This window comes from Desmodus rotundus, chromosome 8 (genome assembly GCF_022682495.2).
Source record: "Desmodus rotundus isolate HL8 chromosome 8, HLdesRot8A.1, whole genome shotgun sequence".
NCBI classification, from domain to species: domain Eukaryota; kingdom Metazoa; phylum Chordata; class Mammalia; order Chiroptera; family Phyllostomidae; genus Desmodus; species Desmodus rotundus.
This window is the reverse complement of record NC_071394.1, coordinates 20,418,385-20,440,969: the sequence shown is the minus strand read 5'-3', so window position 1 is coordinate 20,440,969 and position 22,585 is coordinate 20,418,385. Positions and strand designations below refer to the sequence as shown.

At 36.9% G+C, this 22,585-nt stretch overlaps 1 protein-coding gene across 2 annotated transcripts; it reads left to right on the top strand.

The window, feature by feature from the left end:
* The first annotated feature begins 52 nt into the window (after window positions 1-52).
* Window positions 53-22,359, top strand: EBAG9 (estrogen receptor binding site associated antigen 9). Of its 2 annotated transcripts, none has more exons than XM_053930258.2 (8): window positions 53-296; window positions 6,196-6,287; window positions 9,868-9,965; window positions 12,728-12,806; window positions 13,550-13,708; window positions 15,290-15,397; window positions 17,797-17,888; window positions 20,489-22,359. In XM_053930258.2, exons 3-8 carry the CDS (start codon window positions 9,883-9,885, stop codon window positions 20,607-20,609), a joined length of 642 nt encoding a protein of 213 aa, XP_053786233.1. In that variant the 5' UTR covers window positions 53-296; window positions 6,196-6,287; window positions 9,868-9,882; the 3' UTR covers window positions 20,610-22,359. The 2 variants fall into 2 exon arrangements, with proteins under 2 accessions (XP_053786233.1, XP_024427943.1); XM_024572175.4 differs by lacking the exon at window positions 53-296 and adding an exon at window positions 582-871.
* Window positions 22,360-22,585: the final 226 nt, after the last annotated feature.

Below are 22,585 nucleotides of genomic sequence, written 5' to 3'. Positions count from 1 at the left end.
GGTGCGGAAATAAGGGCCTGGAGAGAACCAGGAGCCTCCTTTTGAGATGGGCAAAAAAAGGAGGAGCGAGGGGAGGGCTTCCCGATGAGGGGGCGGTCATGGCGGCTGCGCGGCGGCAAAGGCGCCTGCGACGGAGCGCGCGCCCGGCTTTGAATGAGCAGGGTTGAGACTGAACGCTCGGAGCGGGAGCTCGGAGCAGCGACAGGCAGCGCGCGTGCGCGCGCCTTGTGTGTGTGCGCGCGCGGCCCTAGGCGTATCGGAGCCTCCGCCGGGCGGGCGGGGAGGGGGAGGGGCAGGTGAGTGTGTGCGGCTCGCGCGCGCCCGCGAGGGGCTTCCTTTCCCCTTCCCCATCACAATCTCGGCCTTGGGGTGTCCTCTACTCTTCGGGTCAGCCCTCCTCTCGGCTTCGCACTTCCCGCCCTCCCACCTTCCTTTTCGCCCCTCCCGCCGGTTCCCCCCCTTTGGCCCACTGCTAGTCTGGGCTACCGTTTCCGGGTCAGTATGACCTCTGGGGTGAGGGAACGGAGGAGACTGGGGGTGGGCCACGGGCGTACAGCCCTTATGGTGCCGCGCTGACGCGTGGGAGCTCGGCCCGCGGGGCGCAGTTCAGAAAACCCCCGAGGCTCCATACCCGCCCCAGCAGAGAAATTTGACCGTCCTTTCTGTCATTCCTTTCTGCACACCGTATTCGTTCCCAGGCAGATTTTTCCAAAATCCAAATAACCAGCCCACCTGGCACCCACTTTTATCAATTAGAACGTTTCCGAAAACGCCATGCGCATGGCGTCGGATTGGGTAACCGGAAAACGCTCCTTTCGTTTTTCTCATCTGTACAGTGGGTATGATCTTGTTTTCCATCAGGCAATTTCAGGTGGGTAATCTGAAGTTATAAAGCATTTCGGTTATGAAACTCCTGACTTTTGAGTCGTTCTGGAGACCTTAACCCTGCCTTTGTAAGAGTCTCAGCAGTACCGCGTATTTGAGGGCCTGACTTTCAGTTGCCAGACGCGATAAAGTGTTCGACTTAGAACTTGCTTTCACATTCTACTGGTTCCCCTTCTCTTGACGCTGCCAGACTTTGGTTTTTGAAATTTTTGAGTTCCAGTAAATTTTATTTTTGGAGGCTTGTCATTCCTTAACCTAGTTCAGTTACATACTTAACTGAAGATGTTTCACACTGCATTAGATCATATGGCTTTTCAAATGCTGGTATTAAAAAATTCAGAAGATATAGTTTTAGAAATACAGAGATTAGTGACTTGTTTGCTCCAGTGTGTACTGACATAGATTGGCTTGTTTAACAAATTGTAGTACGGTGACTGCTGAAAGGATCTCGCCGCCAGGTTACATGGAATTACAAGGAGGAAAGACAGTCATTCAATTTCTAATGCAGAATTTTTTTTTTTTTAATTCTACGTGAATTTTTTCCCTTGTCATAGCTCAGGTGTCCTTTCTATTGATTTCCTACAGATGTCATTTCTACAAAAGCCCTGACGATTGGTTGCTTCATGGTTCTGAAACTTACTCTACTAAATCTCAAGTTTTTGTATTTTCCTTATAATTTTTAAAGAAATTTTAATTTTAAGGTTAGATTATTTTAGCATTACTTAGTTCTAGAAAGTATTGTGAAGCAACCAAAGTGCGAGTTAGCTTAAGATGTATGCTTATCAAGTTGGTCGTCTAGAAGCCATTTCAAAAATTAAACTGAGGCAATGAGAATCAAATTAAAGGGCTCACAAATGGGATGTGGCATGGGGAGAGCCGGAGCTTTGGGTTCCATCTCTGTAATTGCTGGGTGAGTGAACCTGAGCTTCACTGTCATCCTCATCTGTTCCTAAGATTACAGTGAGCTGATGGAACTTACGTTGTCCAGAACAGCCAGTTTCAACTGGTGTACTGCCAGAGGCACACCGGTGTGCTGCCAGAATTCTTAAAACATGTGACACCTGACTTTTTAGTCAGAGACACCGGCCTCTTTTCCCTTCGGTTGTCAAATAAAAAAAAAAATGACAGCAGCCAACACAACAATAGCTATCTGGTGTGAATGAATCAAAATTATACCTATCTTTTTGTCAGCAAAAAATATGTTTTTTTTTGTGTGTGCCACAGAATTTTGGTAATTAGCTTATGTTTGCCATGAGATGAGAAAGATTGAAAATCACTGGTCTAAAACTCTGTCTTGAACATATTGAGTGCTCAAGGAATGTTAATTTCCACTCAGTCAACAACTGGGTATTTGAGTCACCTACTATGATTGGCATGGGCTAAGAAGTAAAATACTAATTGAGGACGACCAATGGGGGCTCCGCCTCCTTCTTCCCTTGCATTGTTGCGATCTTGTGACAACTGAGCAGTGAACACAAAGTGTCTCTGTAGTGGGTCAGTAGTGTTTTCCATCATCTTTGGTGGAATCTGTTATGTAGTGGGTGCTAAGTGTATATCTTCATTGAAATGAATTTTATTGAAAAAATTTCTAAGAATGTTTATTGTTAGTGAGGTATTCTTGGCTTTTGAATTAAATAAACTTAGGTTTGAATCAGAGTCATTGGGTGTGGGAACGTGGAAATACATTTTACTCTCTGTGCTTCAGTTCTATGAAATGAGAGCAATACTATATCTCAGAAGATGACAGTATGAGTTACGGGAGATAATATTATGTAGTGCTTGGCACACAGTACATGGACAGTGAATATTAGTTCCTCTTTTTCATTTATCACAAAAGCAAATATTCTGCGGAATGAAGAAATTCTTAATTGCTCAATTCTTAATTGAGAATTTTATTCTGTTGCCAATAATATTGGGTTGGCCAAAAAGTCCTTTTAGTTTTTTCCATAAAATAAAACACATTTTCATTTTCATCAATAACTTTATTGATTTGGATATTTTGAGTATTTCAGCTATCTCCTGTGTGGTATAACATTTGTTGGTTTTTCTCAATATCTTGATTTAATGGCTCTCAACTTCAACTGGTCAACCTGACCATGGAGCATTGTCCCCCGAGAAATCTCCAGCATGAAACTTCATAAACCACTTTTGACACATTTAATCAGTCACAGCATCTTCTCCATATACTGCACAAATCTTTTTTTGCATTTCAGTTGCATTTTTACCTTTCTTAAAATAATAAAGCATAATGTGCTGAAAAATGTATAATTTTTTCCATATTCAATATTAAAATGGCTACACAAAAATTCACTGATTTTGATAAGATTTTTAAAAAATGCATGCTGATATGATAGCTGTCACAATACAATCTAACAAAATTGTTTTGAATGAAGTTAAAGACAACTAAACACTACTAGAACCATTGTACGGAAAAAAAATACAAGAACTTTTTGGCCAACCCAGAAGTTCCACTTTCTGTTTTTCTGTTGGAACAACTGGAAGTTTTATTTCCAGTTACCAGTGAAGTCATATAAGTTGAAAAATACTTATTGAACAATGACACACATTTTTGGCAAGGTGATAACCCTGGTTACCAAGCATCTATATGACATTTACTCTCAGCTCTTCATTCATGTAGCATGGTCCCCCCTTAACCACGGGAGATAAGTTCCAACACCCGGTGGATGTGTGAAACCACAGATGGTGTTGAACTCTCTGTGTCCTGCACATACATCTTTTTCCTGTAACACATACCTACCATACAGTTTTATTTATAAATTAGGCACAGTCATTAATAAAATAGAATAATTATATCCATATACTGTAATAAAAGTTATATGAATGTGGCATTATTAATTAAGTAGAATAAGGGTTACTTGAATAAGAGCACTGGGATACCAGGACAGTCCATCTAAAAACCAAGATGGCGACTAAGTGGCTAACAGGCAGGCAGCGTTTTTACTATGGATACACTGGACAAAAGGATGACTCATGTCCTGGGGGAGATGGAGCAAACAGCAGGTGATTTCATTGTATTACTCAGAAATACGTGCAATTTAAAATCTATACATTTTTTATTTCCGTAATTTTCCATTTAATATCCTTGGACCACAGTTGACCATGGTAACTGAAACTGCCCTAAGTAGAATCACAGAAAGGGGGGACTATTGTATGTCCTTGAGGCCTACTCCTCTCCCCAGTTTTTAAATATGAGTGGAAGTTGGTTCTCCAGAAAGAGTTACAGATAATACAGGATGATGGTATTAATTACTTTTTTAAAGATTCTGATCAGATCCCTGGCCCTGGGTTTGATCCCTGGTCTGGGAGTGTGCGGGAGGCAAACAATTGATGCCTCTCTCTCTCTCTCTCTTTATATATATATATATATATATATATATATCTGTCTCTCTCTCTATCTCTATCTCTATCTCCGCCTTTCCACTCTCTCTAAAATCAATAAATATATCCTCGGATGAGGATTAAAAAAAGCTTCTAACCAGAATCTGAAAACTTTCCTAAATGACAATATTATTTAAAGATGTGTTCTTAACTTTGTTTTAATAGATTTTTTGCTATAATTGGCATATAATCATATAGTAAACTGCACATATTTGAGTGTAGAACTTTACCAGTTTTGATGAATGTGTATATACCTATGAAACCATACCATAATCAAAATAGCAGATATATCCATAATCAAAATAACAAGTATATCCATCACACCCCTTTGTAATCCATCCTTCCCACCTTTTCCTTCCCCATCCCAAGGTAACACTGATCTACTTTTTGTCACTATGGACTTATTTCTATTTTCAAGAGTTTTAAAAAAAACATGGAATCATATGATATGTATTATTTTTTTTGTGTGGCTTCTTTCATTCAGGGTAATTTTTTTGAGACATAGCCACACTATTTGCAATAGCAATTCATTCCTTTTTATTGCTGAACAGTTTTCTCTTGTAAGTTCATACCACAATTTGCTTATCCATTTACATGTTGATATATATTTGGGTTGTTTTCATTTTCAAGCTATTAAATATAAAACTACTATTCAAGTACTGTTTTTTGTATAGGCGTGCACTTTGATTTATCTTGGGGACATTCCTAGGAGTAGAATGGCTAGGTAATATGGTACCTGTTTGTTTAACTTTGTAAGAAACCACCAACTGTTTTCTAGAATGGCTGTATCATTTTACATTTCCACTACCAGTGTATGAGAGTTATAGTTGTTCCACATCCTCACCAGAACTTGGGATAGTCATTGTTTTTATGAGCCATTCTAATAGGTGTGTAAGGTATGTAATGGTTTTTAACTATAGTTTTAATTTGTATTTCTCTGATTAATGTCTATCATTGTTTCATGTTCTTATTTACCATTGTACATCTTCTTTGGTGAAGTGTCTAGTCAGACCTTCTGCCCATTTCTTAATTGGATTATTTGTTTTCTTACTGAGTTTTGAGAGGTTCTTACGTTTTCTGTATACAAGCCCTTTACCAGATATATGCTTTACAAAGATTTACTCTCAGTCTGTGGCTTGTCTTTTCATTCTTTTAAATGTTTTTGAATTGTAGAAGTTTTTAATTTTAATGGAGCCCAATTTAACAGTTTTGGATTATGCTTTCGGTGTCACAGCTATCTAATAAAATCTTTGCATAGCCCAGGACTATAAAAATTTTATCCTATTTTTTTTAATTCTAGAAGTTTAGTCTTAGGTTATATATTTAGATCTATGATGCATTTTGAGTCCTTTATGTAAATGGTGTAAGACATGGATTGAAGTTTTTCTCTTTTTTTTGCATATGGATAGCCAGTTTTTCCAGCCCTATTTGTCAAAACGACTGTCTTTTCTCACTGAACTGCTTTCACGTCTTTGTCAAATTTCGGTTGTTCATATGTATGTCAGTTGTCCATTTTAACCAGTCTTGAAATCAGGTAATACTAGCCCTCTACTTTGTTATTTTTAGTGTTGTTTTGGCTACTATAGGCCCTTTACATTTCTATGTGAATTTTAGAATTATTCTGTCAAGTTTAGAGGGAAAATCCTGCTGAGATTTTTATTGGTAATGCATTGATTGAATCTATAGTTAAATTTAGGGAGACTTTCTGTCTTAACAATATTCAGTCTTTGACACCTAAAAGATCTTTTTAAGTTGATATTCACGTCTTTTAAATTTCTCTCAGCAATATTTTTTGTTTTCACTATATAAGGCTTTCATCAGATTTGTCCCTAAGTATTTCATATTTTTTGTGCTTATTATTGTTTGTTTATTTATCATCCTCACTCAAAGAAATGTTTTTATTGATTTTAGAGAGAGAGAGAGAGAAACATTGATGTGAGAGAGAAACATCTATCAGTTGTCTCCCGTATGCACCGAAACTGGGGATTGAACCTGCAACCTAGGTATGTACCCTGATCAAGAATTAAACTGTCGATCTTTTGATGTATGGGAACCATGCTCCAACCAATGGAGTCACCTGTCCTGGGCTCATAATTGTTTTATAGTTTTAATTTGTGATTGTTGCTAACATATAAAATATGTAGTTGATTGTAGATTTCATTGGATTTTCTACATATACGCAGTTTTATTTCTTCCTTTCCATCTGGATGCTTTTTATTTCCTTTTCTTGCTTGATTGCACTAGCCAGCACTTCCACTACAGTGCTTAATAGAAGTGATGAAAGCAGACATACTTGTGTTGTTCATAATCTTATACAGGGTCATCACCTGTATGCTGTGTGTCATTGTTCAATAAGTATTTTTCAACTTGAATGACTTTCGTGGTAACTGAAATTAAAATGTCCAGTTCCAACAGAAAAATAGAAACTGGAACTATTATTGATGACAGAATAAAATTCTCACCCTAGCAATTAAGAATTTTCTTACCTGCAGAATATTTGCTTTAGTGATTAATAAAAGAGAGGAACTAATATTCACTGTCCATGTACTGTGTGCCAAGCACTACCTAATATTATTTCCCGTACTCATACTGTCATCTTCTGAGATAGATAGTATTGCTCTCATTTCATAGAACTGAAGCACAGAGAGTAAAATGTATTTCCACGTTCCCACATCCAATGACTCTGATTCAAACCTGTCTATTTAATTCAAAAGCCAAGAATACCTCACTAACAATAAACATTCTGAGAAATTTAGTGATGATATTTTTATTTCCAAGATAAATTTTCCAACCAGTTATTGACATGGTTAACTATCAAGCAACACTTAATTTCTTCTTTGACCCATTGGCTGTTGAGTTACATTATGTTTAGTCCCATGTATTTGCCTTTTTTCAGTTTTCTTCCTCTAATTGATTTCTAGTTTCATGCCATTATGGTCAGAGAAGATGCTTGATATGATATCAAGTTTCTCAAATTAAGTAAGGCTTGCTTTGTGTACTTGTAAAAATATGTATTTTGCAATTTTTGGATAAAAGGTTCTACATGTGTCTATTAAGTCAATTTGGTCTAATGTAGCATTTAAGGCTATTATTTCCTTACTGATTTTCTGTGTGGAAGATCCACTGATGTGAGTGAGGTATTAAAATCCCCTATTATTGTATTACTGTGAATGTTCCTTTGTGACCACTAGTAATTACCTATATTTCAGTGCATAGGTGTTTATGATTGTTATATTCTCATCTTGGATTTACTGCTTTATAATTATATAATATCCTTATTTGTCTTTTTTTACATTTTTTGTTTTAAAGTCTATTTTGTTTGATATGAGTATTGCTACATCATCTTTCTTTTCAATTTTCAGTGGATTATCTTTTTTTTTAAATCTATTCAGCCACCTTATATGTCATTGGAGCATTTAATCCCTTTACATTTAAAGTAATTATTGATAAGCATATACTTAATGCCATTTTGTCTATTGTATTTTGGTTTTGAGTTTTCTTCTCTTGCTCTCTTCCCTTTTTGCTTTGTTATTGAACAAAAATGGGGGTTCAGCTGGCCACTGCCACAAAAGGCAAACTCTAGAGGCAGAGGCTGGTAAGAAAGAAAAAAGGTTTTTATTTGAATGCTGAATTATCTGGGACCATAGGGAGCTCCCCATCTCAAAGGGCCTCTCCTCTGCTAAACCCAGATAAAACCTAGCCGTCCTCAGCAAGCTGAAGACAAATGGCAGCCCAGATTTCCTGCTCCATTTTAAAGTACAGTTCTATGGAGCCCCAGGCAGCTGCTAAGCAGTCATCCAGGTAGCTTAGCTTGTTTCCAGCTGCTGTCTGGCTTCAGGCTCGCTCCTGGAGTGTGCATGTGGAGCCAGTGTGGCCATGGCCATGCATCAGCTAGGGCCACAGGGTCCTGTGCTCCTAAGCCGGAGAGCACACGAATGCACCGGTGAATATTTCACCAGGTCCCAGAAGGGGGCAGAAGAGGGGGAGGAAGAGAGGGAGAAAGAGAGACATCCTCTCCTGGAGGCCACTACACCATCTAAATGCAGGTCTTGAACAGCAGCGAGGGGTAAGCCAGTTTCTTTGTTCTCCTGGGTTTATATTACATTCCGGTGGAATGAGGGGCTTTGCTTGCTCCACCTCCCAACCAATCTCTTCTCTCCCTGGGCTAGACTGACAGGCCTCTTTGGTCCAGTACCTCCTCTGCTTCCATTTTGACTTCCGTTGCACAGGTGCCTGCCCTCCCCTTATCTCATCCCCTATCTGGTACCAGAATGGGTCAGAGGTCTTTTTTTTCCTCTTAATCGATTACCTTGCTAGCCTTTCTCATGCTCAGTGTAAGAACTGCCCCCTGCCGCCACATGGCTGATGGGGGAGATTCCCATGTCCTAGTTCCACATGTAGTGAGTTGCCCATACTTGTGTCTCACCAGCAGAGAAAGGAACCCTGGAAACCCTGCACCGCCTCTTAGGCAGCACCGACAGCATCTTCAGTGGGAGAGGCTGGGCATCTGCAGCAAGAGCAGGCCCTTTGCACCCAGGCAGGGCGTCCACAAGGCATGTGCTCAGTTACTCCTCAACATGGCTTCGTAAAGGCTTGGACAGCTGCAGGCCATGCCCTCAGTGCTCCAACCTCTGACCTGCATCCTGGAGGAACGTGGCTTGGTGCACAAGTGGCTCCCATATTTCAATCCCAAGGCCCAGCTCCATCTTCCCCAGTGGCCCCTCTTGTTCCTCCACCCACTCCCAGAGTGGGTTTTATGGTTTTTGTTTTGGTGACACCCTTTTTTTCCTGCTTGATCCCATTGTTCCCAAGGCAGAAAGCTCAGGGCAGTGTAACTAGGAACAGCTGTGGTGGTGATCTTGCAGGTAAGTCAGAGCCCAGGAATAGAGCCCCCACCCACCCCCACCATATGGAAATGGGGGGAAACAAAAAATGGTCCTCACTGGCTCCTGCTGACCACAGAGTTCCTGTAGCTCCTGTTCCTCCCCAGCCTTCTCTATTTGGTCTCTTTCTCTTGTTTGTTGTGCAGATGCTGTTTATTCAGCTCTCAGTTGTACAGGAGTAATTGTTGTCTGTGTATGAGTTTGCTCATGGAAGGGGTGAAGAGAGTTCAGTGGCCTTCACTGCCACCATCCGGGATCTCCAAGATTTACATTGTTTTTAAGTTTTTATTTTTATTTATTCTTATAAATAAAAGAGAGGGGAAGGAAGGGAGAAAGAGAAGGAGAGAGACATCAATGTGCAAGAGAAACATAGATTGGTTGCCTCTCGCACGCCCCCAACTGGGAACCTGGCCTACAACCCAGGCATGTGCCCTAGCTGGGAATCAAACCGGTGACCCTTTGGTTCTCAGGCCAGCACTCAATCTACTGAGCCACACCACTACATTTTCATTTTAAATTTACTGTGGTATAGATGTAGCACAGTGAAGAAAAGTAAAGTAAATATACTTTACTTATAAAGAAAAGTAAAAAATATGCCTGGTTTTCATAGCTTATAATAGGACTTTTAAGCTTGACTTCAAAACAGGAGTATAGCTTATGAAATTCACTTAATGCATTTATTTCTGTGCCCTTTCCACAGGTTTTGCTTCCCACCATGGCTATCACACAGTTTCGATTATTCAAAGTTTGTACCTGCTTAGCAACAATATTCTCATTCCTAAAGAGATTAATATGCAGGTAAACAAATTTTATGTTCAGATTGACCTATTTATCTCCTTTGTGGTTGGATACCTTCAGAACTATAAAGCGGCAGGAGAGACTATGTTTAAACTAAATTTCTTGATTGTAGTATTTATTCACTAATCTCTAGTATTTCTAAAATATTTTTTCTCCACTTCAGATTTTTCTTTGAAAATCATATTTCATTAAAATAACATTTCTAGCACTGTAGAATTCAGAAATAAGCAAGCCAATTTTCATTATTAAAATTATCAGAGGGTTTTGACATATACAATTGTTTCATATCAGAATGTCTTAAGATGGTTAGGTGGAATTAGGCATAGGTGTTTCTTTATAGACTACAATTTGAATGTTATTTTTATATTTTAAAAACTTTAACAGAGAAACCCCAAATAAAGTAGTTTCTTTTTTAAATTTAGTCTCAAATAATATGCCAGAATATGCAGGTAGCATCAGTCGGTCAGGAAAGTCATTCTGCTTCCGTAATTCATCCAGAGACTGGAATTCCCTTTCTATAGCTTCTAAACTGTGTGTTCAGGCGCTTCAGGTTTTCGCATTAAACTCACAGGAGTGTCATAGGATATTTTTAATTTTCCAGCAAAGCACAGTGAATGTAATAGTCAATGTCTTTTAAATGCTGCGCAAACTACTGGCTCAAAGAAGTTCACATTTGCGACATTAGATCCTATAGCACTACTTTTGAGGATGTTCTTGAACGTTTGAGATAAGTTTTTGTTTACTTGTATTTTTGGTGACTTATCTTTGCAAAGCTAGGATTTTAGACTGTAATTAAAAGCAAGTACTGAGCCAGAATTGCTGTAGAACAGAAAATGAGGGTGGTAATATCCAATCTGATTCCAAGGCTTGAGCAGTTGTGCAGTGCCCAACAGGCATGCACATTCTATAGAAAGTCAGCGTGCTTAAAAATGAAATAAAAGTATTATTTTCCTTAGAATTGATAATGTATTATTTTTTTTCAAATGGCTACTAAGCGGTTAGGACATATATAAGTGTTAAGTTGTTTGGGCCTACTTACCTAATCAGTGGAACTGTTGGGTATTTCTTTGGACCTAAGGGTAGTGGCACATTAAGAGTAGGGATTAGAGGGCAATCAGCTCTCCTTTTCAGTGGGCATGATTTAGATGTTGCACGAAACTCTTCTGTTCTCAGCTTGCTGTCCAAAGCTTAGTTATATATGGCCCCCTAGCTGTAAGGGAGTGTTCTCTAGGAATGTATTCTCTAGCAAAATGGCCATTTTATAATTACCAAAACCCTGAAGATTAAGTGGCATTGAATTTACTGTTAGAGTGATCTGGGATTTAAAAAAGAGCGGGGGCGGTTCAGGGTATGGCCGTAGGAATGAGTGGAGATGATTGCTGGATAAGAGGTCAAGAAAGAAATGGGAAATTTAGGTGATTGTTGAAGTCACTCAGGAAGAGGACAAGATTTGGGAAATAGGAAAAGTGCTCAAAATCATTCAGACATGCGGACAATGGCCAGAAATTCAGTAGGTAAAGCGTGACAAGAATGAATATTAATTGCCAGAAGTCCAGAGGTTAAAAGAAGTAGTTGTGTTAACAGGAGTGGAAATTAGAGTGTTTTTCTCTCAAATCTATATTTTCTAAAACTTCTATGAATATAGATTGCTTTTAGTATAAGAAATTACATTTGATTTAAAAATATTAAGGACATTTCTCTTGTCACATAAATTTCTATTGTCTATGTAAATATATCTAGGATTGATTTTATGTTTAGTTTTTAAGAAAATTGGCCCTTTTTTAGAATAAGCTTTTCTGAAAGTGTCAGAAGGAACCTAGATTATGTATGTGCTATAAAATACCAGGATTGCATCATAAATTTAGTAGTAGACTATTACTTTTTTCTTTATCCTTTAAACAAAGTATGATTTCTAATTTCATAGTAAAAATAGCTGACTTTAGCAATTAGATCTAGTAGAGGCTTTATAGATTATTTGAAAAGAAGCAAGTGACTGATCATTTATAATAGCTACCTTTTTAAGTATCTTATTACATAGCAGGTACTTTCTAGTGTCCAGTTGCTTTAATTATTATCACTTAATTAAACCTGACAACAACCTTACAAAATAGGTTTAATCCCTGCATTTTGTAGGTGAGCATTTTGGGCTGAGAGGTTAGATAGTTCCCACTAGACCCGTAATAGAAATAACATTGAGAGTCATGGTTTATACAGGTTGTGTAGGCCATGCTTTCAACGTCTGAATCATAATACCTGTCTTGTTTAATACAGTGGTCTTCCTACCATTCCTTAAAACTTACCAGTTACAGTTTAGTTCAGCCCAGTGATTTCGAAACGTTTTATTAATTTAATAGGTCAACTTTCCGAGAAGCCAAATATGTAAAACAAAAGCCAAGCCCCCCTGGTTAAAATAGCACAGGTGTCCCAGAGCTTCACCTACAGGGCTCCCAGATACCTAAGTTGCAGGATTTGAAACCACTGCATTTTTGTTTTTGGCTTTATATTCTTCGTGAGTTTGTCTATAATTTGGAATTCTAAGTCAAAAAGCAGTTATGTTTATTGTACCATCCAAGATTTTAAATGCATAAAATACTTGATGCACGCTTTTTGTTTCATATCTTAATGAGAAATTGTTAATTATTAAAATAAATAATTCTAAATTCAGAAAATATCTTTTATAAGCCTTAAGTTACTGTCCACAGTGCTTTTGCCTATGCTTGCTTTGGTAGTTCTTGAAATAAATTATTTCATTTTTGTTTTAGATCTGGCAGAGGACGGAAATTAAGTGGAGACCAGATAACTTTGCCAACTACAGTGGATTATTCATCAGTTCCAAAACAGGTAATTTTCTTTAAAGTTTGAATAAACATTCTGGAACCATAATTTTCAAACTGAGTTGCAATCCTTTACTATGTCATTAAATTAATTTGGAAGTCAGGGTCTTGAATTTTGTTGTTACATGTTTTGATTATACATTTTTTTTCTGTTTTCTTATTTTCTGTTTTTTTGCTGAGGTCTTCTACTTTTTCTTACTGGTTTCAAGAGCATTTGCAATTGTTTGTTGGAACACATTTACAATAGTTATATTAAAGTCTTAGATGATTCCAACATTTATATCTTGATTGACTTTGTCCATATGAGTTGAGATTCCTTGCTTCTTTTTGTGCTGAATAATTTTGGGTTATTTCATGGACATTCTGAATATGTTTGAGACTCTTATTTAAATCCTATCAAGAACGTCGATATTCTTTAGTTTATCAGGCAGTCGACCTGGTAAGGTTTAGGCTGCAAGTTTTAATCCTTTTGTTAGCAGTAGTTCTAATGTCCGTTCAATTTTCAAAGCATTTGCTTTTTTTGTTTGTTTGTTTTAAATGGATAGAACAGAATGTCTACCTCAGAGTAAAAGTATTTTTTTTTAAACTTTTCATGTAGTTTTGGTATGTGAAATAAAATTTTTATTTTCCTATTGGTCAAAAACATTTGAAAACTAATGTTTTAGCAAGCCCATTTTTCTAATAAACTATGAACGAGATGTTGATTAGGTTCGCCCGGCATGGCTGACAGTGTTGATCAATCAACTTTAGACAGATGTCGAAGAGTGGACTTCCTGGGATGAAGATGCACCCACAAGTGTGAAGATTGAAGGAGGGAACGGCAATGTGGCAACACAACAAAATTCCTTGGAACAACTGGAACCTGACTATTTTAAGGACATGACACCAACTATAAGGAAAACTCAGAAAGTATGTTAAAGATTCGTGCTTTTAGCAATTAAACTGCTTTTCAGATTCCCATAGTGAAAAGTAGACAGTATTCTAATAATTAGTATTCTGAGAAAGCCTATTTCTAATTATTAATTTGTTGTATCTGTCACCTTGAAGATGAATTTTATATATTCAAGTGACCTGGACACAGATCTACTAATCTGTGCTCCTTTTAAAATTATATCTAAACATTTATTGAAAGTCTGCTGTATATCAGAGTCTATATTCCAGTGTCTGCTGTGGAGGCTAAGCTGAATAAGATACAAGTCCAACCTTGAAAGAGCACAGTTTGGTGATATCAACAAACTGATAAGTGCTTTCCATTGTTCCTAACTCAGAGTTGAGAACTTAGAGTAATTGTTGTGGGTTTGTGGTAGTCATTCATACTTCATTTAATCCCTTTTAAGGTGAATGTGGATGATCACTGAAAGATGCAGGGATGTAAGGGAAAAAGAGCAGTGGCTGAGTATTTTTCTTTTTTAAAACCAAATAGTACATATACTTGAAAAACTATTTTTAAATCATAGACTTTGGAAGAGTTTATAAAGAATAGCAACAGACTTTTGCCCCATTTCTCTTTGTGGGCAGTTCTACTTTGCAGACACAGCCACTGATAACTTTTTCTGTTTGGGCTCATGTTGCTATGTCTTGACTTACATTGACAGACACTGCCCATGGACTTCATACTATGGTAAATGAGGGTTTATTTCATACTACCCTTACCCTTGTTCCCCCTCTTTCAAATTTTATAATGTTATTCCAGTCTACTTCACAGGTTACTCTGCTGTTAAAAAAAAACAAACAAACAACCTTAAAGTTCCATTTCTTCAATCAAGCATAGAAAATATTTCTTATAAATACACTTTATAAAATAAGGACCTTATTTATTCCACCTTCTTCTACCTTTCATCCAGTTTCAGCTGTGTATTTATTTTTACATTTTCAAGACTGATAACATTTACATTCTGTAATCATAATTGTTTTTGTTGAGGTGTCCAAATGTCTCAGTGCTGAAACGCATTAAGTTGTATATTTTTTAAGGAATTGAAGTGAGTTTCTTAGTATCTTGGAAATATATTGCAGCTCTTAATAGTAACCCAGTATTTTACAATAGTGCCTTAATAAATTAATTAGAATGAAAATACTTTCTTGCTTGCTCTGTACATGTGGAAATCTATTAATTTTCACATGTACAGAGAGCTGGTTATACTTTTGATAGGACATAATACATATTCTTATTTAATACTGTGACTAAAAGTACCTAATTACGTTTTGGGGATCTAGAGTCTAGGAAAGAGGAATGAGAAAGAGGAAAATTTTTTTTTTTTTAAAGTGAAATACAGTGTTTCTCAATATGTAACTGATCCATGTGACAATTGCCTGGGAATTTTGGTGCTTTTTATAGACTATTTAAAAGTTTTCTTACGTTGTAAATTTTAAAAGAAGGCAGGTAGAACTATTTTAAATAATTATAAAATGCTTTGGTCAGTAAATTATTTTCTCTCTTTATATAGTGATGTATTAAATACTCCTATAATTCTATTTCAATTAACCTTGCAGATCATTGTTAAGAAGAGAGAACCACTAAATTTTGGCATCCCAGATGGCAGCACGGGCTTCTCTAGTAGATTAGCAGCCACACAGGACATGCCTTTTATTCATCAGTCAGTAAGTATGTGTGGTATCTAAGCAAGGGTTGGTTTTTATTCTGTTTTCTTTCAAGAAGAAAAAAATAAAAATGAATTGAACTTAGTGTTTGTCTTAGTATTTCTGTGACTTTGAAACAGGTTGAGCAGAGTGAGAAAGGTGAATCCGGTCTTTTACTCTTCCTGTCCTTTAAGAGATTGTAAATTACATCTGATACTACAGTCACAGTCCCATTGTACACATAAAAGATAGAGACAAAATGTTACTTGAAAATATGACATTTAAAGAGATTGCCACTAAAATGTAACCATAATAGCCAGTTATTTTTAAGTGAGTTGTGTATTGTTTCCCTAGTAGCTTTTATTTACTTTTAAAGTGTGATTTGAGTTTAAATGTGGTTGATTTAAATGCAACACCTTTAAGGACAAAAGTAGGGAGAAAGTATGTAACTGTGGTTCTCAACCTTGGAAACATATCAGAATCACCTTTGAACTTTTTAAACCGCTGAGGTTCACTCCTAAGTTTAAATATGCTTTGATTGATTATTGATTAGTAATTATTAATTGGTTATATGAGTCATCTATTATTGTATAACAGCCCCACACTTAAACAACAGTAAACATTTTTCTTCTCACACAGTTTCTGTGGGTCAGGAATCCAGGGGAGACTAAACTAGGTGGTTCTGGCGTAGGGTTTCTAATGAGTTTCCTGTAAGTCATTACTTGGGCCTGTAGTCATCTGAGGATTCATTTCAAGGTGGTTCACTTACATGCCCGGGATATTAATAGTGGTTGGTCGCATGAGCCTCAGTTCCTCGCAGTGGATCTCTTCACGGGGCTCCTTGCGTTTCCTCATGACGTAACTGCTGGCTTTCCCATAACAAGTGATCCCCCCAAAAAAGAGGGCATGCAGGGGTGAAGCCACAAGGCCTGTTTATAACTTAGTCTTAAAAGTGACACAGTGCAACCGCCACGTTCGTTTATTCATTGGAAGCTAGTCACTAAATCCAGCCCACACGCAAGGGGAGAAGAATTACGCTCCACTTCTTGAAAGGAGTATCAAAGAATTTGTAGACATAGTTTTAAACCACCATATCCATCTATCTACCTATCTATCTCTCTGTCTATCTGTCTATCTATCTATCTATCTATCTATTCCATTTGTTTAAACTGCACAGGTCCCTTTCTGTCTTCAGGGGACCTGAGTTTGTTACGTTTCTTTTTCATTGATCAAAAACTGTTTTTGCTAATGCCAGATGCTGTGCTAGGTGCTAGTAAGGTAGTGGAAAGTGAGCAAAACAGGCAGGGTCCTTCCCTTAGAATATGCATTCTCATGGGGAAGGTGCAATATTAAATGATCACACACATAATAAATATTATAGATTTTGATAACTCCTTTGCAGGTACATGGTATTATGATAGCACTATAGCACAACAGATATTTCTCTAAAAGAGCATAACACCATAATGTGTCATTTTTATTTTATATTTCTAAGTTGTGAACATTATTCATGTACACATGCTCTAGATTGGTAAAGTTGTTCAGACCTTACCAGTAAATTAGTACATATATACCACCTAACAGGAATTGTAAGGTACTATAACATTAATGTAGCTCATAAAGTGGTAAATATGTAACTGCTGACAGAGCTGGGGAGGGTGAAAGAGTGTAGATAGAGAATGTCGCCAATGCTTCTCCCACACATTTTCCTCCCAAGCAGACAAAACAAAGAGGGATTGCCTAGGAGAGAATGGTAACCTCCTGCACTTGATTCGATACACCAAAAATATTTTACCACTCATTCCTCAAATAAAGTTCTTCTTTTAAATTGCACATTCTATTTTTTTTGGAACTTATCATTTTTATTGTTGTGATAAGGATAGGCAAAAGTACACACAATATACAAATACCCTGATAAAGAATAAATTTTCCCTGATTTGTCATTTTTGCCTGGGATCTGGACAGTAAGTGCCACTGAGAAATCTATAAATTGATTCTGCTGAAATGCAGATGGTTGTGCTAGTCTGAAAACTTTGGTTCTTCCAGTTCACCTCCCGGCTCAGAGTCGTCCAGTCAGCACCTCTAACTCAGCCCTCCCTTTTCCCACCTCTTTCCCAGCCCTTCCTCTGACTGAAAAGAGAAACGGAAACAGTTGTTTTGTTCTTGTCTATTCCAAACTAAAATGGGCAAAAAAGAAAAGTTCATGTTAGAGGACTATTCTTTGAAACAATGTAGGAAAAAAGCTGCTTGCCAGGACTGTCGCAGGAACCCCTCAGTTCCAGGCAGACTAGGGCACAGATTATTTGGGCCTTGGGCAGCACTGGGGAAGACACGGGGGGATTAAAGATGCTCTTTTTGACTGCCCAGGGGAGAAAGAATGGCTCTTTACAATTGTCATTTTGTTTTGTTTTTTATCGTAGCCTGAATTAGGTGACTTAGATACCTGGCAGGAAAATACCAACGCATGGGAAGAAGAAGAAGATGCCGCCTGGCAGGCAGAAGAAGTCCTGAGGTATTTGAGTAATATTTACATTGCCACCTGCATAGAAGTACTGGATTTGTTCACTTCAGGTCAAGAAAGCTTATTCTGCCAAATGTTAAATTCTTTATTCCCATTTGAACTTTAGATAATATGGGATGCTTTTGTTTGTATTTCAGACCACATATGCTATTTTATATGATTAAACTCCCATAGAAACCAAGAATTTAAAGCATTATAGAAGCAAAAGAATAATTTTGTTAATGGCAAATAAGAAATTGATGTACGCAAAAGCCCTGTGAGGTAGATCATGGAAGTCGGAAAAGAAGATATACGAGGGGTTTTCAGGCTCATTTTCGCTGGCTCTTATGTCCTTCTTTCTTTTTTTTTGAGTAGTAAACTTAATTCTTGCTCCTGCTGGATTGGGTCCAAGAGTAAAAAGAAAATTTACCATAAGAGAGTTTGTGACTATCATCACTGAGGAAAACTCAGTTGTTTAAATATCTAAATTACTTTTGCATTTTGAAAGGTTATATAGTAAAATACAGCTCCATAAATTTCTGTTTTAAAAGATTGTTTTTATAATAGGGATAGAAAGTGAATTGCCCTTTATTTGACTATTTTAACAAAACACCCAATTTCATTTTTGTATTTCCCTTTCCTGTCTTTATCAATAAATTACTATTACCTTGAGCAACCAGCAGAGGGTGCAGTTAAGTAACTGGGAGTCATGCCTGACTTTTTTTTTTCCTCTTTTGGTCTTGCCCTTGTTTTCATCAATTTTTCCCTCACACAATTAGGGGTCCATTTTAAAAGTCAATAAAGTTATGAGAGTTTTAAATATTTACTTCCTATCTGATTATTATTCAGTATAAAGAAAGTATTTAAAAATTCTAAACAGCAGCATTTGTATTGTATGGATCATAAGAAAAGATAAACCATGTTTTTTTACTCTATTTTTTGGATAAATAATAGATATTGAGGTCTGAGTATTTAAAACATTTTGGGCATTTGTGTTCTTACAAGAATAGTGGAAAGGGCTGTTCATTTTGAATCCAGTAATCTTAATCACAGCACTATAGAGCCTACGAATTCACAAGTTCTGTACAAAACCTTCTCTCCCTACCCTATCCCTCTGTGCCCGAATGAAACAAGACCAAACACCCACACTTAGCACTTTCCATGCTATGACAGCTTGGGAGAGGGAGCCCATTGGCCAGCAATAGACATGCTGCATGCTGCAAGTTGCACAAATGCAGCCACAGAGACGGGGCGCTTCCTTCTGCTGTTACCGCCCCCGGAAGAACAGTGCGAATTTTAAAAGTGTATCTGTACTCCAAAGCCTGTAAGTCGGCCTATTTTCCATGGCCACTTTAAAGTCCTACCGCTACTGTGATCAGTATCGTTAAGGAAGAAGACTTTGGTACGTTAGTAATTCCAGACACGTGTCTGGACAGGGAAAATATGTTTTGTCTGCAGTAATCTTTAAGTTTCCTCTTGTGCCAGAAATATCAGTTGTTGATGTTTATATTTCAGCTATTGACCAGGTCAAAGCTTGATTATCTTAGTTGGTTGTAACCTAGCCAGCATTTTATAATTCTTTTTCTTCTCTCCCTTGTCACCAGGGGCATATTGATGTTTTTAGTGCAAATTATCAGTTATGTTTGAAAGTAGGAAGAACTAGTGAGAAGTAGATTTTTAAAAACTATTCTTTTGAAACTGTAGTTAATTGATGGTGATGGTCAAAATGTTGCCTACAACAAGTTTCTACTTTCTTGAGTTTTGGTCCTTTATAACTCTGCTTACTCCCGGTCATAAGTATGGTTGAGATTTGCATGTACATTTTGCCCATGGTAGTCAGCTTGCTGTCCCACGTGTTGAGGGGCACACTGGATTTTCTGTGTGTAACCTAGTGTGGCCTGTGCCGTGCCAGCTGTGGCCTGCAGCTTTCTTCCTCAGCCTTGCATGATGCTTGTTTCTCATAGCCTAAACCTTCAATCCAGGACCACTTCTGTTCCTGTCCTTTGGCCTATGCATCACCCACTCCTGCTGTCATGATATGTAATCAGTCACTAGCCGCCTTAATAACAATTTCTATTTAATCCTTAAATAGAAATCTAGCTTCTAGTTGGAAGGTGTATCTTAAGTTTCCTTTTTTTTTTATTGTTTTCTGCAAATCTCTGTTCTTGACATCCTTCGCTATTTTTTAATTATTATGATAAAAGGAGACTGAATCCTCAATATCAGACTCTTCTGGGTGGTATCAGAAAAAGGATGTGGTCAAAGGGAGGGAGTAGTTTAGTGGGAATGGTCTGGAGAAGAGGGTCAGGAGATGTGGCTTCTCATCCTTATACTTAATCTTAGGGCTTTGGTCACGTCACTTAGCCTTTGCGCCGCATTTTACTTGTTTGTAAAATACAGATAATACCTCTTATAATTTGTAAGTTATATTCTAAGGATTGACAAATACTTTTTTTGAAAATCTTTGAAATTTGAAAGTGAGAAGAGTGAAGACTTCTTACTTCCATTTGATGCTGGTAAAAAATGCACTGCTATTTCTTTCTGGAACGTATAAGCCATTTTACTTACGTGGTATTTTCTGAAGGTAAAAATGAGAATATGCTTCTTTTCAGGCAGCAGAAGCTAGCAGATAGAGAAAAGCGAGCTGCAGAACAACAAAGAAAGAAAATGGAAAAGGAAGCACAGCGGCTAATGAAGAAGGAACAAAACAAAATTGGTGTGAAACTTTCATAACAAACGTCCTCCAAACGTCATAGTGCCAGTAGGAGAAATGTGTGACCCACACCCAAGCAGCATTTGTGTGGCTCTAAGAGCATTTTCACAGTACAAACACACTGCTTGATTTTAATGCATTCATCAGGCCATTCAGGACACCGGGATTCTGTCAAAGTACTTTGAACTTTAGTGACTGAGACTCAAAAGAATGAAAAAGACTTATGAGACAATATTTTCTTCAACATGCTCCAATATAAGACAGTCGTGTGCTGTAGAGAAACTATTACAAATGGAACATACCAGTACCTCTTCAAGCTAGTGTTTCTAGCTGAATAAATGGGTGTAAATAATTCTATGGTGGGAAAGGACTCTGCTGTCTATAATGCTTTCCTTCAATGTGCATAATGATAAAATAAATAATTTTAAATATTTCATTTCCATGATTACCCAGCCTAAATCAGACAAACCTGCAGGGCTTCAACTTTTTTATTGTTGCCAGAAGCTGGTGTTGGCGTACATTTCCTCTCATTTGAACTGTTTTTATTCAGTACAACATCAAAGAATTCAATGATTTTGGTTTTCAAATAAAATGACATTAAATGCAATAATTTTATTTATCATAACGATTTTGTACATTTTTGTTTTCTTTCAGATGGTGTTGTAATGTTATTTATAATTTATGTTGCATGTTTAAACATTGAAAATCAGATAAAAGGAAACTTTGTTTTACATTATTATAACTTGTGATTTTTAAAAACTAGTATCAGTAGTTTTTCCCTTTTGTTATAGATTTTAAGATGTTATGGTCTCTTTAAGTACCTTAGTTCCTCCTCCCAAAAAGCCATTAACTTACAAATGCAGAAAATCTTTAGTTCTAACATTTCAAAACTTTCAGATTATTTCTTTATCGGTTTTATATACCTGATATAATGCAGGTTATCTGTGTTCTTGGCTAAGATACCATTGATTTATTAAACTATAAACCAAGATAGGAATAACAGTGATTTTATTTTGGAGTGTTAACTGGCTCCAAAATAGTCTGAAGGAAATAAGATACATACTGTGCTCACAGGGAAAATGTAGATTTAATAGTTTAAAATCCTGGTTTTTTCCTCCATAATTAAAATACATCCAGCCTGATTTTCTCAGGCTTTAGAATTTTTAAAGACTTTTACTTTCTTAAAAGTCACTCAAAAATTAACATTTTGTTGGTTTTTAAAATGTCTTGGGAACTCTCTGTACAGGCCAAATATTGCTAATATATACAAATTAAAGCGATACTTTCTAATAAAATGACAAACTATACAACCAGAGCTCCCTAAGTTCTTAGCTTAATCTTCCAGATTAAATGTGATTGTGTAATCAGCCAAAATCTAACTTTGGTAAAAAGCTTGTTTTTATAGCTGAAATCACATTTTCAAATACATGGTTATTAGGGAGTTTTTGCCAACAAACTCCCAGTAAATAAAATTAAACTCAAAATTTTAGTAATATATAAATGTACATCCTCTTCCCTCATTTGTATTTATATATTTAGTTAATATGGGAATACTATGTGATTTTCTAAATTTGGGGTTCATAAAGGATTTACCTCCCTGTTAGTACAATAAATTTTACTGCTTTTCCCTAATATATGAGAAGTATTGAAGTCTGCTTTAGTTATAATTTTCATGTATGTGAGATTTTGGGTTTTGTTTGCTTTTTGTGTTTTTAGAAATAAAGACTGCTTAGAAATAAATACATATGACAAACATTTCACATTAGCAAACTGGCTCTTTAGCTTCTAAATTTATGGTTTCTGATTTTTGTTTCTTTAATACAGAATTTTCCGTTTTAGAAGCTTATTAGAAGTACAAAAAAATACAAACAGGCTCAGACAGAGCAAGTGAAGCACTGCCCATCATCTGAATTGTGCATTTCGTGTACTGAGATAAGTAGTCAGAGACATCTGAAACTTATTTTGTGTTTGTTTTATATATGCCCCCATGATTTCC

What these genes read in the sequence shown, in the direction of transcription:
- EBAG9 (XM_053930258.2), top strand. Translation starts at nt 9,883, where the DNA reads ATGGCTATCACACAGTTTCGATTATTCAAAGTTTGTACCTGCTTAGCA. An exon ending in CTATAAGGAAAACTCAGAAA is followed by an intron (nt 13,709 to 15,289) that starts GTATGTTAAAGA and finishes TTAACCTTGCAG; the next exon opens with ATCATTGTTAAGAAGAGAGA. An exon ending in TGCCTTTTATTCATCAGTCA is followed by an intron (nt 15,398 to 17,796) that starts GTAAGTATGTGT and finishes TTTTTATCGTAG; the next exon opens with CCTGAATTAGGTGACTTAGA.